The 15,988-nt window shown below is 29.5% G+C and overlaps 3 protein-coding genes across 5 annotated transcripts in view; 1 reads left to right on the forward strand and 2 right to left on the reverse strand.

The window, feature by feature from the left end:
* The window catches only part of Ziz (dedicator of cytokinesis protein Ziz), a 31,893-nt gene extending 29,520 nt beyond the window's left edge, over positions 1-2,373 (forward strand). For 2 of the 3 annotated variants that reach the window (XM_088261144.1, XM_088261160.1), the window contains 2 exons: positions 990-1,115; positions 1,490-2,373. In XM_088261144.1, the coding sequence (XP_088117270.1) occupies positions 990-1,115; positions 1,490-1,706 (343 nt within the window). In that variant the 3' untranslated portion in view covers positions 1,707-2,373. Of the gene's footprint in view, positions 1-47; positions 159-989; positions 1,116-1,489 lie in introns of those variants that run through there. The other variant, XM_088261152.1, reaches the window with a different exon arrangement.
* A 6,261-nt stretch (positions 2,374-8,634) lies between these two features.
* Positions 8,635-10,775, reverse strand: LOC148313502 (protein phosphatase 1L). The gene is made up of 2 exons (XM_088261168.1): positions 9,646-10,775; positions 8,635-9,274 (listed from the first exon to the last, which is right to left on the reverse strand). Exons 1-2 carry the CDS (start codon positions 10,657-10,659, stop codon positions 8,903-8,905), a joined length of 1,386 nt encoding a protein of 461 aa, XP_088117294.1. The 5' UTR covers positions 10,660-10,775; the 3' UTR covers positions 8,635-8,902.
* A 667-nt stretch (positions 10,776-11,442) lies between these two features.
* Positions 11,443-15,988, reverse strand: Atg4a (Autophagy-related 4a). The gene is made up of 9 exons (XM_088261133.1): positions 15,736-15,988; positions 15,460-15,655; positions 15,037-15,183; positions 14,294-14,373; positions 14,035-14,216; positions 13,412-13,546; positions 13,045-13,143; positions 11,943-12,111; positions 11,443-11,701 (listed from the first exon to the last, which is right to left on the reverse strand). The coding sequence occupies exons 1-9, from the start codon at positions 15,854-15,856 to the stop codon at positions 11,640-11,642; spliced, it is 1,191 nt and encodes a 396-aa protein (XP_088117259.1). The 5' UTR covers positions 15,857-15,988; the 3' UTR covers positions 11,443-11,639.

The raw sequence follows: 15,988 nt of genomic DNA on the forward strand, positions 1-15,988 counted from the left end.
TTAAAGAAGACTTTTAGTGTAAACACAAATCCTTTATTTTTCCCAAGTTTTTAGTGTCTAAACCAGGCCTGGCCAACCCAAATTGCACCCGGGCCGGACCTAATATTTTCCCAAGAGCCGCATACAGACTTTTTTTATAACAACGAATTCATTCTTATTGATTTTTTGTAAGTATTATAAATAATTTGAATGCAGAGGTAATCAGAAAGTACAATCAGGGTAATTGTGAAGAAATAAAACATTACTACGACCAGATGTGAGAAAAAAACACCCATTGAACCAACAAAAATGTATTTGTATAGTAATAAACATTTTGAAAAATTTTAACAATCAAAATTATTAATCAGGACATAAATCAAGCAATATTAACTTTTTTATTTGAAATAAAACCAATTTATCAATGACCACTTGTGCGAGATTTGAGATTCTTTTCGTTTACTTAATTTTTCTAAATCTATTTCAATAGTTTAAGTTGCACACCTTAACTGGTTTTCGAGATTTTTTGAGACTGCCTTAAATTGGCGATGCTGAAGAGCGTGCGAATGGATATAGTTCACTGTTTTTATACCAAAATGTATGACTTAGCTCATAGATAATACTTGAGGGCATAAATTTTGTTGATGTATCAAACCGTGTATCAAAAGATATCACTGGTTTAAAAATATATTCGGCATACATAACCGCGGGCCGCACGTAAGGGAGTCATGGGCCGCATGCTGCCCGCGGGCCGCAGGTTGGCCACCCTTGGTCTAAACCATTATATAAATAATTGGATACCGAAAACATGGGTTTGTACAAACTTAATCTGGTCAAAATTTATTTAATTACAAAAGCATGGATAACTGATTGGTATTCTGATAAAAAAGATGCAAATAAATAAAGACTGATCTTATTCACATGGTAAACCAATGCTATGATGTGAGGAATATTATTTGTTAACTATATGTAGTATGTTATTTTTCTCAATAAGCATGTATTTATGTTTACAGATTACAGGGGAGCATTTGTGTACAAGTAAATGCCGGTCCCTTAGCATACGCTTCTGTGTTTTTGGACCCAGCCCTATCCAAAATGTACTCGGATGATAAAGTCAAATTACTGCATAATGTCTTTAGGTAATATTTTTTTATATTATTAAATTTGCATTAGAATATTTTGACCTTTTCCCAATGAGAGTTCATATTTTATAGTATATTTCCAGTAGTACCACGACATATTTTGCATAATGAAAAGAAAACTGTATGTATTGCAGTTTTACAAAGTAACCGGGTAAAAAATACTATGCATTCTTTCTTATATAAGTATTTATATGACTTTTTCCACTTTTCAAAAGGATTTTTATCGAATTGACTTTTACTTTTATATGCCAGGAAGAATTTAATAGGATATGTACCCTTTAACAGGATTTTATTTGATAAATACATTAATATACCATAAGTAAATTAATACGTACAACTTACAAAATTATATTTTACTTTTCTTCTTTCAGGGACTTCATTCAAGTATGCAGCATTGCGTTGAAAATAAATAGTACGCTCATTTCATCGGACCAATTTGAATATCAGGAGGCTTTGGAAGATAATTACCACAAATTTTGTAATTCCTTGTCACAATTGACAGGTGAAAATATAAAGAAAATGCAAAATGGAGTTCTCACTCCCAAGACCACTGTCAGCGGTGTTCAAGTGGACTCCAGCACCGCTTGATGAACGTTTACCTGATTAGAGCTCCCTAACTAACAGCCTCAGTCAAGGCTCTGTACCATATCAGGGTTCTTGTGTATTGCCAATGTTTAGATATACATAATTGTTATTTATTAACTAGCTTTATTGTAATAATCTACATTTAACTTTCAATAATCAGTAGAAGTAGTCTGCCATTTTTCACCATCGATACATTGTGGTGACCCCCATAAATGTAAGCCAATATATCACCATGTTAATAACGTAGCCATTAAAGGTGCAGTTTTAATATATCTCCCTTAGATTAAAAATAGTTTAGACTAACCTACTAATGACCATTGATTAATCCAATTATGTGTTTTATGACAGATCCTATTATGTCATCAGGTTTAGTTTAGTTTTGTTTTTATATTTATCTTGCCCATGATTAACTTACTACAAATTTATATTTACTATACAGATTATAATGATAGTTAAAATGTGATTTTATATATGGTTCAAAGTATACTTAACTAGAATTTTCGAAACATTTAAAAGGTTTTAATCCTTTAGTTAGATATGCTAGTATAGTATTTAAAGTAAATTGAACCGTCGGCTTTGACTTGCCATGACTAAAGGCATACCTTTTTACAATTTTACACATTAGCTCATTTTACACCTGCTCAATTATTGCCATCAACTCGAGGGATCCAAACACTTTTAACATATTAATATTATTCATCACCAAAGTACTCGCTCAAATTTTAACACTTAGTATAACATATTCACATAATATCAAATTTAAGGACAACAACACTATTATCCTCTTTCAATATGTACTAACTAATAATAATATTAGATGAAATTTTAAAGGAGTCAATTATATTGACAGTGCCAGTAGTGAAAATATTATGTAATCTTTTATACAATAAAGTTAATGCCAAAAACCTAATTACACATTAGCAATATATATAATATGAGTAGAAACCATTTTTTACTTTTTATATTTATTACCTTTTCACTAAATGTTAGCGTATACTTATATATTGTAAAAACTCCAGAAATGTTATGTGCCATGTGTATTTTTTCTCTAGGCCATAACAAAAATGCCTCAATAAAAAAATCTAAGATGTTTCCTGACAATTCTTTAGTTTTTTTAGAAGTGTTTTTATATTATTTTATTTTAATTTTAAAATTTATAAAAGTACTATACAAACTAATATGTAGCAGAAATTTTACTGTGTATGAAAAGAAAGCATAAGTTTTCAGTCAGGTTCCATATTGTGACTAACTAGTGATGAATTGGCGATTGATGGTCAGCGATAATGCAAAGTATACATTTTAGTATGGTTCTAATAAAAACTCTCACAAATATGCAGAGATGGCGAATAACTCTTACATCACACTTTATAATAAAGAACATGTGTGTGCGCTCTTTAGAATCTCTTGTAAAAACGGCAACGGCAGTGAGTAAATAAGTTATAATTTATTTAACTAATTTATTTTTACAGTGTGTTCCCTAAGTTTGAATCTTTACTCCTTAATTAATGCCATGACAATATGTACCATCATTATTTAAATAAATTTTAGTAAGCAAATATAAAAAAATAAGTGGTGATTATTCTTGATTTTGTTAGATCTTGCCATAATTTGAGGTAAATCGTATGTTTTTTATAAATCCTTCAACTGGGAGTTTGTAAATTAAGTCATTATGTGTAAAGTACTCCATATACATCTGATAATTTTGAAAAACATGTTCTGTGGTCTATTTGTACAAATTATATTTAAGAATTACTTTTAATGTGTTGTTATATTATATATGTTACTTTTTGTGTTTACATTTCTTTAACGGCTTTTAAAAATGATTATGTCTGCCATTTATGTGATTATTTTTCACGTAGATCAGTGGTTCCCATATTTTTTATTTATTTGGGTATCTCTTAGTACCTCATCTTCCCAAATTGAAGCCTTTCCGTTAAATATTTACAATTATTTACTATTCTTTCAACATCATATACTTTTCTGCCATTAAGTAATATAACTTAACTTGTGCATTCTCTATCACCAGAGATTTATTTTTTTAAGGTACACCTATTATAGTCTGGGAACCACTGATGTAGAGTATGCGTAAACTTGTATTTGATGTATGCGTATCTTCAGTAAAATCTTACATCCACATAAGTGAAAATATCAATACTAAACAAGTTACATATTGAGTACGCTTTGTGACATCACCTATAAAGAATAAAGGATTGTAAAACTTTTACTGAGGGTACATTGCTTTTGATGTGAAATTAATTTAGCCATAAAAAATATGTATCATTTTGTAAACCTGTGGAATAGAGGAATCGTCTTATAAACCTGTGGAAAAGAATTTAAAATGAAATTGAATGGTAATTTCTGTTTTTAAACCTGTTGAATTATATTTTTAAGATTATAGTCAGTGGTTATGTATGTACTATTTTTTTTTAAATCTCCGTCCCTATCATCAAGATAAAATTAACATAATCATTTAGTCTTTCTTTATTTATCACATTTTTATATTGATGTATATGTTTATATATTTTTATTCATACATGAAATAATTTTGATACTAGTTTTGTTAAAACACTTTTATAATTTTGTACCTATCTATAGTTGTAGGCAATGATGATATACGTATTCATATTAACCCGTCTACATGTTTATTTTTATAAAGTGTATTTAATTTATAAATTTATCGCCTCCTAGGTCTCTCTTGTGGTCTGTTACCTAGAGGCGTCTGATACAACATCATCGAAGGTATTCTTTGAGGAAGCATCCTTTGAAAGAATTTACTGCGTCCAGCCTACTGTAATTGCCAAAATTTTAGATTGACTAAAATATATAGTTCACCATTTAAAAATCCTCAGTCCTTGGTTAATAAAATGAAATTATAAATACAGACTCAGCCTGACCTTGATTGAGAGACGTCCTGACAGTTGACTTATGCATAATATCTTCCAGGGAAATGCATAATGTTGCATTTAAATTATGTATCTTACCTTTTTTAAATATACATTGGTACAGATTGCTCCAGTGATTAATAGTTTTCCTTGTTTCAAAAATTGGTTTAATGTTTTTTATTTTTTAATATTTTAAAATTTAGTTACTACATCAAAAAATTCTCGTAAAAAAATACATAATGTCAAAGAATCATAGTTGAAATACTCAATATTAGTCCGCTAAAAATGATTTATGAAATTAATGCCAGTCTGTAAACTGAATTCTAAGATTTGATACTATTTTAATAAAAAAGAATCGTCACACCTTTCCCCAGATAGATTTTTTTTTTGCAATAATAAAATTTAAGAAAATAAATTAAGGCAAAAGTTACAATTCCATCAGTTCCTAAGTATATATGGCGACAAAAAATAATTAAAAATGTTGGTTACTTCATTTTCAACACTGTAAACTTATTTTTTGGACCTATAGTATATACCATTGCAAATGTTAATGCGGGGTATACCTGTAGTTTAAATGTACATATTTATATTATGCGAAATTTATTTTTTCTGCCTTGAAATACCATCTGTGTACATATGAATGATTGATTTATTGATTTTTATTAAATATTGTCTTTGTTTTTAAACAGTATGTTTATTGAGTTATCGTTTATTCGCAGTATGTCAGATATTTCATGAGTAGATCTTTATTACAATGAAAATTATTTTTCTTTATCAAACATTTGTTTGTTAGCCTCAGAAAAGTGAATACAACAAATATTTCTAAATTAAAAGTCACCTACCAAATCTTATCATCTTACTGTACCTTTCCTGGCAAACTATCGCAAACCCTAAAATCCCATTTCATAATAGGATGTTAATTTTAAATATCTCAAGTTGTGTTATATACATTTTAGTTAAATTTAAAATGCAGCCATATTATTGTGTATCTTATGATATTGGATGATAAGAAGACATTAAACATTATAATTCTAGCTCATGGCATTTAGGATACTTTTACTTGACCCAACTCAGGGTCTTTTGCAATATGATTTACTATGTTTCGTTTCTCAGATACATTTAGTTAACAGTTACAGAGATATTTAGTTAAAAATAAAAAAAATAAACTGAAACAGGATGGAAAAATAGTAAAATCTCAATTGAAAACTTTCTAGGGGAATTCCGCTATGCACAATTTTAATATTTTATTACGGCAACACACTTAATCACTTACTTTACTACTGATTAGGAAAATTATTGTTTTCTCAAAACTTCATGTATTAATAGGTTTAGATTTTTTCTGACATTTCTACGTTTATAGGTGTGTCAAATGAGACAAAGTATTTATTGTTTTTACATGAAGGAAAGTTGGAAGTCAGAGCATCCCAGAGTTTACAACCTGGAATTAGACTAGCTTTTGTTTTCCATTTGACTGACATGCAGAGATCACTTAAGCCAGTCAAATGCCAGGTCGTAACCCCTGGAATCCTCAGATTTCCATCTTACCTTCATAAAAAAATAATAGACGCTTCATCTCAGTTAACATACTTATAATATATGTACGACTTAATATATTCATCCTAAGGGTGGAAAATCCAGCGTCAGATAATCTAAAAAGTAACAACAAGTATTTTACTGTCATGAATAAAGTGCTGTTTATAAGTTTAACCACTTACAAACAGTATGTATTTAAACTAAGCCCATATTGCACTTGCGTATAGTAAAAATTTCGTAATTAAAATTATAAATAATTTATATTAATTCAATTAAGAAAATATGCATTGAAAGAGAAAGAAATTTTGAAAATTGATTATTTCTCAACCATAAACCTTAGTAGAAAGATTTTTAGAAAAATTTGAGTAAGAATATTATTTTGATGTCAATGTGTCGACTAAAACAAAATAAATATTATAAATAAGATCATCTCAAATATTCTTGAAAAATTTCATAAATATTGGCTTGCACATCACATACTAAATTACACAGCAAGTAATATACACATAACGGCAAAAAATATTTTCATCTAAATGCCACTAATGATAATTTGCCAAGAAGGGGTCATTTTGATACAGCTCATGACATTATTTATTTTATCAATATTAAATGTTGATAAAAGAAGAGTCCAAAATATACCTTAATTTGTGTTTTTTTTTCATATATGACAATTTATAAGTTTTCCTCAACTTCCACAATATAGGGATATAATACTTGTATTTTAATGTGTATTATTTATTATCTTGATTTGTTTATGTGCTACAGTAATGGGAAATATATGTGTTTATAAATAATAATTTTTATATTACATTTACCTAAATTCTTCACCATGAATGACTAAAATATATAGAAAGGAGATATATAGAAACAGTATGATTCCAAAATTATTTGAAAATAATACAAAATAATAAATGTATAACACAGTTTATTGAATAGTAGACAAGTAAATATTTATATGTTTATAAAATTCTTCCAAGTATTTGGCACACAGCAAGCAAACGTGAAATATCAACTACTATAAATACATAAATAGAATATATATTATTAAAAATCACAACCAAAACACAAAAAAGAAAACAATAAAAATAGTGCTTATAATACATACAACTTTCTATGGCACTCTTCATGCAATAAGTCTAGAAAACTCTTAATATAAATGTAGAACGCTTGTTTAAACAATTCAATGTAATATGTTATGTATTTTGCACCTTAGTATGTTTTAAAGAGACTAGAAATAATTAGGATCCTAGTTAACAAGTTATAGGAGTTTTCTGATACATTCTCCGCCAATTTTTACTATATGAGTGTTATTACAATTTAAAATGAAATAAATAAAATCACAGCTGATAGATTGAATAAAATACTGAATGTAAGGTATGCCATTAACTTGCTGAAATTTTTTTTTTCTTAACGATAATATAAAAATATGTTTGTCTTTTTATCTAACAGAATAATGTTCTTAATAGAATTGGACCTTTTATCTTTTAAAATATATTTTAAATGTTTTATTCTTTTCAAGAAGACTTCCAATAGTTTATTTTAGATACTCATTGAAGTATGTCCATTATAAATATACATGTTTTATTTCACAAGATTTCAGCATGCGCAAATAACAATGGTTGTAAGTATAACATTTTTTAAATTATATAAAATGTAACAACAACAAAAAGTATATGAAAAAGATTACCAACACAGCAGCCTTTTTTTCTGGAGACAGAGTTATATCTGTTTATAATCAAATTAAACGTTTGGGCTAACTTGTGCAGTAAGTAATGAGAATAGGTAAGAACAAATATATTTAAAATATTGAGATTGATATATATTTTAAAGTTAAAGATTAGGAGAGCGAATTTTCTTTCATTCTTCTAAACTTAAAACTCTTATTCTAAAAAAAATCAATGTTAACAAAAAATTACCTGATTTTTGGATCAGTTTGGCTCTAAACTGAACTTTTTAAACTTTCAAAGTCTCCTACTCCACAATGCAATTTTTATTTATTTAGATACAAAGCAGAATTCTAAGGATTATACTAAAACTAAATTACTAAAACTTAAATTAAGTAAAATGTGGATAAATGTTACTGCGATTTATCTTTATTATTTTCTCTTTTGAAATATAGAAATTCTGAACTATCAAATATTCTGTGGAATAATAAAATTGGAAACAAAAGTTTGCTTTAAAAGCCTTCAGACAAGACATGTCTGAATATACATCAAAATACATATCTATACGTATTCTCAAAACATAATACATAGGGGGCTGTATTAGTATTTGTGTAGTGCTTTTATATTTTGATTTCATGAGGCATAAATTATGTTAAAGGTATATCGTGCAAAGAATTTAAGTAGTAAAAATTGCCAAAAGATTAAACAAAGTAGTCCCATTAACTAGTAACAATCTAAAATGATATACTATTTACTCAGCTGAATATTCTAACATGAACATGTACACCTTAATATTATGTAGTGACTGAAAATAAAGAATCTTAATATTCTCAGTGGCAGTCCCGCTGGTGGTTAATTTACTCTATAATACATGACTGCTAGAGATTATAGTTCCCCGTACTTATTTAAGCAAAATAAATACATCCGAGTGCATTTACAATGTACTTGAAGAAACAGACTAAATAACCTTTCATTTTTATGGTTTGACAGGTTAAAATACACCATTTTTGTACCCTGAAATACATTTTGGTATAAAAATATTAATTTTATTTAGCAATATTAACAAAAATGATATGCATTACATTTAGTGTATTGTTTCATCAAAATGTACGATTTTAAATTAATTTGCATACTCCCTATCTTTTAGGTTAATAACTATTATGGATATGTTATCAAGAGAACCTCTGAAATACGATTGAAGAGTGAGACTTTTTGCGCCGTAATGAGGTTCATTAAGTCGGTCTTTTATGAAATTTACAGCTTCCTCATTGCTAAATGTATCCCAGAGGCCATCTGATGCCAAAACTATGAATAGTGGCTTGTGGTCTGAAATATCAAAAGTCAATATATCCGGGTCAGCTATGACAAACTTCTTGTCTTTTAGTGGATAGTCTCCCATAGCCCTAGATGTGGCTAGGATTCCGGCTACTCTCCACACACCATTGAAAGCTATGAATCCTCCTGCCTCCTTTATCCTCTTCTGTTCTCGCATCTATAAGCATAAATACACACACATCAAAAATAACCACTAGGCAACTAGCCTGAATCGTCAGAAATTATTCATTGAACTCTGGGAAAGGATAAATCAATTAAATATGAAGTGCTGTGTCTGCTCCCTGCAGAAATATGCATTACTTTGATGTGATTTTTTTCATTAATATTATTTCAACAAAATAGATACATTTGAAAAAGCATATAAAATGAATAGTACTAATTGAATAAATGGTAAGTTTACACTTTTATTTTTTTGAACAAAGTTGGGAATATTGTTCTATACACAGGCCTTTAAACTTTTCATATATTTCAGACAGCATTAAGAATGAAGAAAGGTTATTGAAGGTTTAATAAAGTAAAATAATTTACCTGCTGAGGTTTATGGTCAAAAGAAAGAGGAATAGCATTTCCTTTAGAGTCGCACATCACACCGCGAGAATCTCCGACATTTGCTACAGTTAGTAAGTTTCCTTCCAAAATTGCAATCAGGGCAGTTGTTCCTGCAAGATCCATAGTTTTCTTGGCCTCTTCTACCAGAAGCCTGTCCGCTGCGAGGACCTCGTCAGTTAGCAACTTGCCGTAGTTGACCTTGTCTCCTTCGATGTATGAAGAAATAGGAACGGCGGGTACTTTAGTCTGCACTGGAGATGGATGGACTTCTCTACTAACAGGGCGTGACATATTTAACTTATTCAACAGTTCTACATCGGTAATGTCTTTCTTAGTACAATCATCCGCAGCACTCGCAGTCTTCTTAAAACTCTTCTTGCGTTCTACAGAGTCAGAGCTAATGTTTTTTTCAACTTTACTTGTATCCACTTCGCAATCTTTGCTGGTATCAATTTCTTTGCCGGACATTATATTTTTTAGGGTGACTATTTTTTTATACAGTATACCGATAAGTTTGTCATTAGCATAATCAGCTGCAAATTGACCACCGTGACCGTCGAATATGGCGTATAACGAAACTCCAGAGGCGTTAATATTTTCATTTACGATAAATCGATCTTCCATTTGAGGTCTTCTGCCTGTTATTGCGTAGGCAGCACTCGAAGATTCTTTTATTTCCCAACTTTGTTTGTCCGAGTCGGAAGGCTCGACCAATTTGAGCCTCTGAGTGCCGATGGAGGACCGGCTGACCGCATATCCAAGACGACTTAGGAGAGTTCGGCTCCAAACATCAACGGCTTGAATGTACATGAGGAAAATAAATAGCGCTAAACTGAAAATTATTACTTCCGACCGTAATAAGTATAAACGTATTATTTTCCATAAATAGCTTCTGAGGTGGTTCATCGATATTCCAAATGAAAACTTCGATAACAGCTTCATGTGAGAAAGGTAGGTTTGGTAAAACAATCGATCTTCTAATTCGTCTTCCATGTCCCTTTTACTCGATCGTAATTTAGGTTTTGATTATCAAAATATCGTGCAAATATTATATTAAGTCGAATTAAATTACTTACGTCAAAATCATAACAATGAAAGCATAAACAATCACTGTGAACCTAGGAACTTATAATCAAAGACAAACATTATAAACACACCGAGGTGTGTTCCGAAAATAAAAGCGTTCAGAGCACCATGAACATTTTAGAAACATAAATATGTTGTTCGCTAGGTAGATCTTTAGGGTAAAAAAAATAAAGGAACGAACAGCTACGGTGAACTCTAGCATTAGGAAAACTGCTCAGCACTTCTTCCTTGAATTTCGATGTCAACAATATTATTTTCATATTTTATTTAAATAAATACCTTTCATGTGCGAGATACTCGCGTTGAGTCAGTTGTTACAATGTGCACTTTTGCCTAAGTATCGTTTATTTATTTGGAAAACATTTCTTTTCCAAGATTGTTTTTCGAATTTCTCTTTTGAAATTGATGGCAATTTTCACTGGCTTGTGATTTGAATAAGGGTATCTAAACTTTTTTGAAGGAAAAGCACGAAGAACCTTCCTTCGTTTGTCCATAGCAAAAATTAAAAGTATATTTCCACTTTTTTATTTGAATTATATAATCACACCATCTTGGTAGATTTTTATTGCTTGGTATTATTATTTTGACATTATTTTTCAGCATATCTATTTAATATTGTTTTTTAAGCCTTCACTAAATTTTGTGGTCTCCTAGATTTCTTTTTCATTCACAATTAATAAAATAATAATATTAGGTACATTATTTATTCGTTAAAAAAAAGTTTTTTCATATATTACAAATTTATATTATATGCACAATTATATATATTCACAAAAGCTTTAAAAAAAGGATTAAACAATGAGGTCTACGTTACTCTTAAAAGACTAATGGTGTATAAAATTGAAAAGACATTTAATATTCTTAAGAAATAAAATCTTGTCAAAATTCTACCCGAGAATCTCAAATTCTTCATCTGAATCATCAAACTGCCTATCCAGTTCATCAAAATCTGAAAAGAAAAAAAATAGGTTGGCCATTACAAATATATTATTTTTAATGTCACATTCAGTATAAATTCATATTATGCTGGGAGTACTGTATTGATATAAAACAAAGATGATTTAATTAAAATTAGGTATAAGACAGTGAAAATAATAATTTTGTATTGTTTTTCTCAGTTCTTGTAATGTAAAGAATAAATTTAATCTAAAAAAAATATAGAACAGATATTGTATAAAAATAACTGATACCATTTAATGCTGTTGCTCCTAGCTGTTCTTCCAAATCACCATTATTAGGTCCCCAGTGTTTAGGGCGTTCATTACAGATTTCAAAAAGAGGTTGGCTTTCTTTCATTATGCTGGTTTCAAAATCATTGCAAAGCGACTCAAATTCTGCTTGAGTTTTGCAAAGAAAACACTGAAAATGTAAAAAAATTCATATCTGCTTAGTTATTCCGTAACCATAAATAAAGATGATCTCATTTGTATGAAATCAAATAGAGTAAGGTGTATTACATTCCTGGTTGGCGAATATCTACATACTACACAACAAAATATAAGGAGTTATTTATTGCATAGAAAGTCAAAAATTCATTGCCTATTTTTTTTAAAGGGCGTATTCTACATTAAAAAACATAATACAGTAAGAAACACATGTTTCTCGTTTATGGCATTGAAGTTATTGATATTTTGTCAAATTAACGATGAACAATGAACAATGATTTGTCAATGTTAAATATCAATTTCAATTTATTTATTTTCAATTAACATATACATTACTAACTAAAAAATTTAATGTGTAGACATTAAAATACATACAAAAATCGGAAATATGCATGAACTATTGGCTAAAGGTGTAGAAGAATCCCGCTTTGGAAAACTCCTTCAGACACATGAAACAGATCAATATCCAATGAGATATTGTTCAACATAGCGGTAGCTCTTCCTACAGGCATAACCATCGGCAGGTTGGTCCTGTGTATAGGAATGTGAAACAATCTATGCCGACGCTGTCTTAGGTAACTATCGGGAACATACAGACCAATGTTCCAGATAATTTCAGGATTATCGATCATACCGCGCAGCAATCAATAAAAATGCGTAAAAAAGCGTAATCAAATAAATGTAAAGATAAACTTTGGACGTAAAACAACCTTCATACTTAATACCAAAAATGTGACTATAATCATTTGTATAATCTGTTCTTCTTTTACCCACACATAAATAATAATTGTTGAGCTTCAACATAATATGTACACACTTTTGATTTGGGTGATACAATCGATTACTACCTACATATATATATTTTAAAAATTAAATAAAAAACTGATAGCCACATTAAATTACTTACAACAGCAACAGATGGATCCATGGCAATAATTGGAAATCTTGAGGCATATTTACAGTGATAAGAAGAATCAATGTCTTTTTGGTCATCAGTGTCTTTGCTCTAGAAATTTTTAACAAATGTTACAATATGATATATATACACATTTTCAAGATAATTTTCAATAATTTTATATGATAAATATTTTACATGTGAAGCCTCTGATTGTCCAAAACAGTGCAGAAATAAATTATCAGAACAAAAAAAGGAAAATGTTCCTGGAAGAAAAACCTAGGAATAAAAAAAATATCACATATAAAGTGATTTTATATAATCGAGAATGTGTTTAAATAAATACTCCTCTTGTAAATGTATTAAATATTATATACACCTCAACAAATCCAGCCCTTTGAGTTGTATGCGGATCTAAATATAAAACTTCCTCTTCCACACAACCAACAAGGTATAATGCTTGATTTGGCTTCCCTCCAATTACACCAAGCGACTGGGGAAAGCAGAAACACATCTAAAACAATGGCAAAATAACATAAAGAAAATTGAAATCCACAATAATTTTTTTTTGTCAATTGATTGATTTGCTACTGAGTCAGTAATAAAATATATACTTGTTTAATAAAAATTGAAATAAATAAAAATAAAAATAAATTCATTTTTAAATAATTTAGTATAAATATTTCAATTATACTCCATAGAATTGATTGCCAATTCATTTTTTAAAACTTATCCACACACAATGGTGCCTAGAGAACTGCATCAAATCGATATAGTGTTAACTTAACCATTAATTTAATGATAATAAAAAATAAAATGCACTCTTTTATTTTACATAACTGTTCAGTAAGAAAATATTAAAACCCCTTGTAGATAATCAATAAAATAAATTTTTAATTATCTTTTTGATGTCACATTTATGTGACTAATGTAAAAATTTAAATTATATTGATAATCTGCCGGAGGCTGTAGGGTTTCTTTTTGAAGAGAAAAGAGCAATACCTTTAGTCCATTAATGTAAATCGGGTTTATTTCACTTAACCCCAATCTTAGAGGTATGATAAGTAATAAAGGTTTCCACTCTTCCGTAGAATGACTAGTATCAGAAGTAACATTTTTTTTACATTTCCTGTCATCTTTATTTTTACTCTTTTTATTTTCCTTTTTTATGTTGCATAGTTGTCCTGTAAATTACAATTATAAAGTAGACATTAAAAAAAAAACAAACAAATTAATAAAATTATAGTACTGTGTCACTTACTTATATCATCTTTGACAACTGTATTGTCAAGTGCCACGTGTATTGCGAGTGAACTCCAACTATCATAAACCACCAGTTTTCTATAAAAATATATGGATTTTTAATAAGATAAGGTTGTAGTGTTTTATGTAAAAACAAAAAAAAGAGGAACCCAAGATGAGCAAACTTATGAGTGTCTTATAACAGTTCCATTTCACTTCCTAAAGCGAACCTCAAAAAAATACTTTCCCATTTGATATCTCTTGCACTAAGTTTTTAATAAAAAATAGTTATCTCAGCATCAAGAAATATTCCCTCACTTTGTATTACTACATTTACTCGTATGTTGTCAATACTTGTTAAAACTTTTTACCAGTTTTCAATGCTAATTCAGCTTTTCGTAATATACTTCTATATGTAATAACTAATCATTCCGAGTCTTCTGATCGGAGCCTTGGTTACCTCATTCTCTTAGTAGGAATCATGGTACTAAAAATATACTTGCGACCAGAGGCGTGCATTCTATATTAGGCAGAAAAGCAATGCTTACCCTGGATTACTCGTGTCCCATATAGAAACATGACCAGTGCCTACTATGCCTTATCCTTACCTAACCCTACTCCCTACCCTGATTAAAAACTCTGTGCACGCCACTGGATGCAACCAATAATGGTCAGATACTTTATTGATTGCAAATACAATATGGTAATAAAAGTCACAATAAACCAGATTTATATATATATTTTTAAATATCAATGTCTTACTTTAAAACTTGTGCTACAGTATTTGGTCCAAACCACTGTCCGACTTCCTTCCCTTCACACGCCCCCATAAGTGCTATTTGATGAATCGAAAACGGAGATTGGCGACGCTCTTCAAATCTTTGAATAATTTTTAAATACGTTGGATCCCTAAAAAATTCATTAAATAAAAAGGTAGTTTAATAATTTCTTATTAACATTACAGTGAAAAATAAGCTAATTGCACTAATTTCATCTAAAACCGTTTATGGAAATGAACAATAATTCATTAAATTACTTTATTTCAAAATTCAAAATAACACTATATTATGATGGTGTTGTATAATGGTAGATATAAAAAATAACTGAATTTCAAGCACAATCAATATATGTGTACTTAAAAATAAATATTTTTTGATCTCTAATGGGTAAATTTGTAAATAATACCTTGTTTCAAGTGTCCAATACCAATCACCCTGCATGTGTATCCTAATGAGGGATTGTGCAAGAGCCATTTGGCCACACCGCAACATGCATCCCCATCCCTTGTCAGTAGTAAGGCCCTCATCTCCTATTGGTATGAAACCTTTTCTATATGTGAACCAAATTATTGATGTGATGTCTCTTCGAATCTTTTCAATATCTATCGAAAAAAATCACCTAAGTATGTAATAAATATTTAGAGATTCCTATTATCAATGAGGTTCATAAAGAATAACTTACCTTGTATCGCATTGTACTTTTTTCCTAAAACCCATACTGGTTCCTTTGTTAGTGGTATATCATTTGGCTCTGTTGAATTTGCATCTTGACCCAAGTAAGCGATATCAAACATGGCCTCCATTGTTGGACGATATTGGTTAAATGTTTTTGGTCCAATAAAAAGTCTTAACAACAATGAAACGCATGTTTATAACAAAGAGAATTTATCAGTAACAACCTATCCTTCAACTTTCAATGACAGTCAGCTGTTGAC

This window comes from Brachycentrus maculatus, unplaced genomic scaffold (genome assembly GCF_059751285.1).
Source record: "Brachycentrus maculatus isolate JH-2025_06_01 unplaced genomic scaffold, ASM5975128v1 h1tg000010l, whole genome shotgun sequence".
Classification (NCBI taxonomy): Eukaryota; Metazoa; Arthropoda; class Insecta; order Trichoptera; family Brachycentridae; genus Brachycentrus; species Brachycentrus maculatus.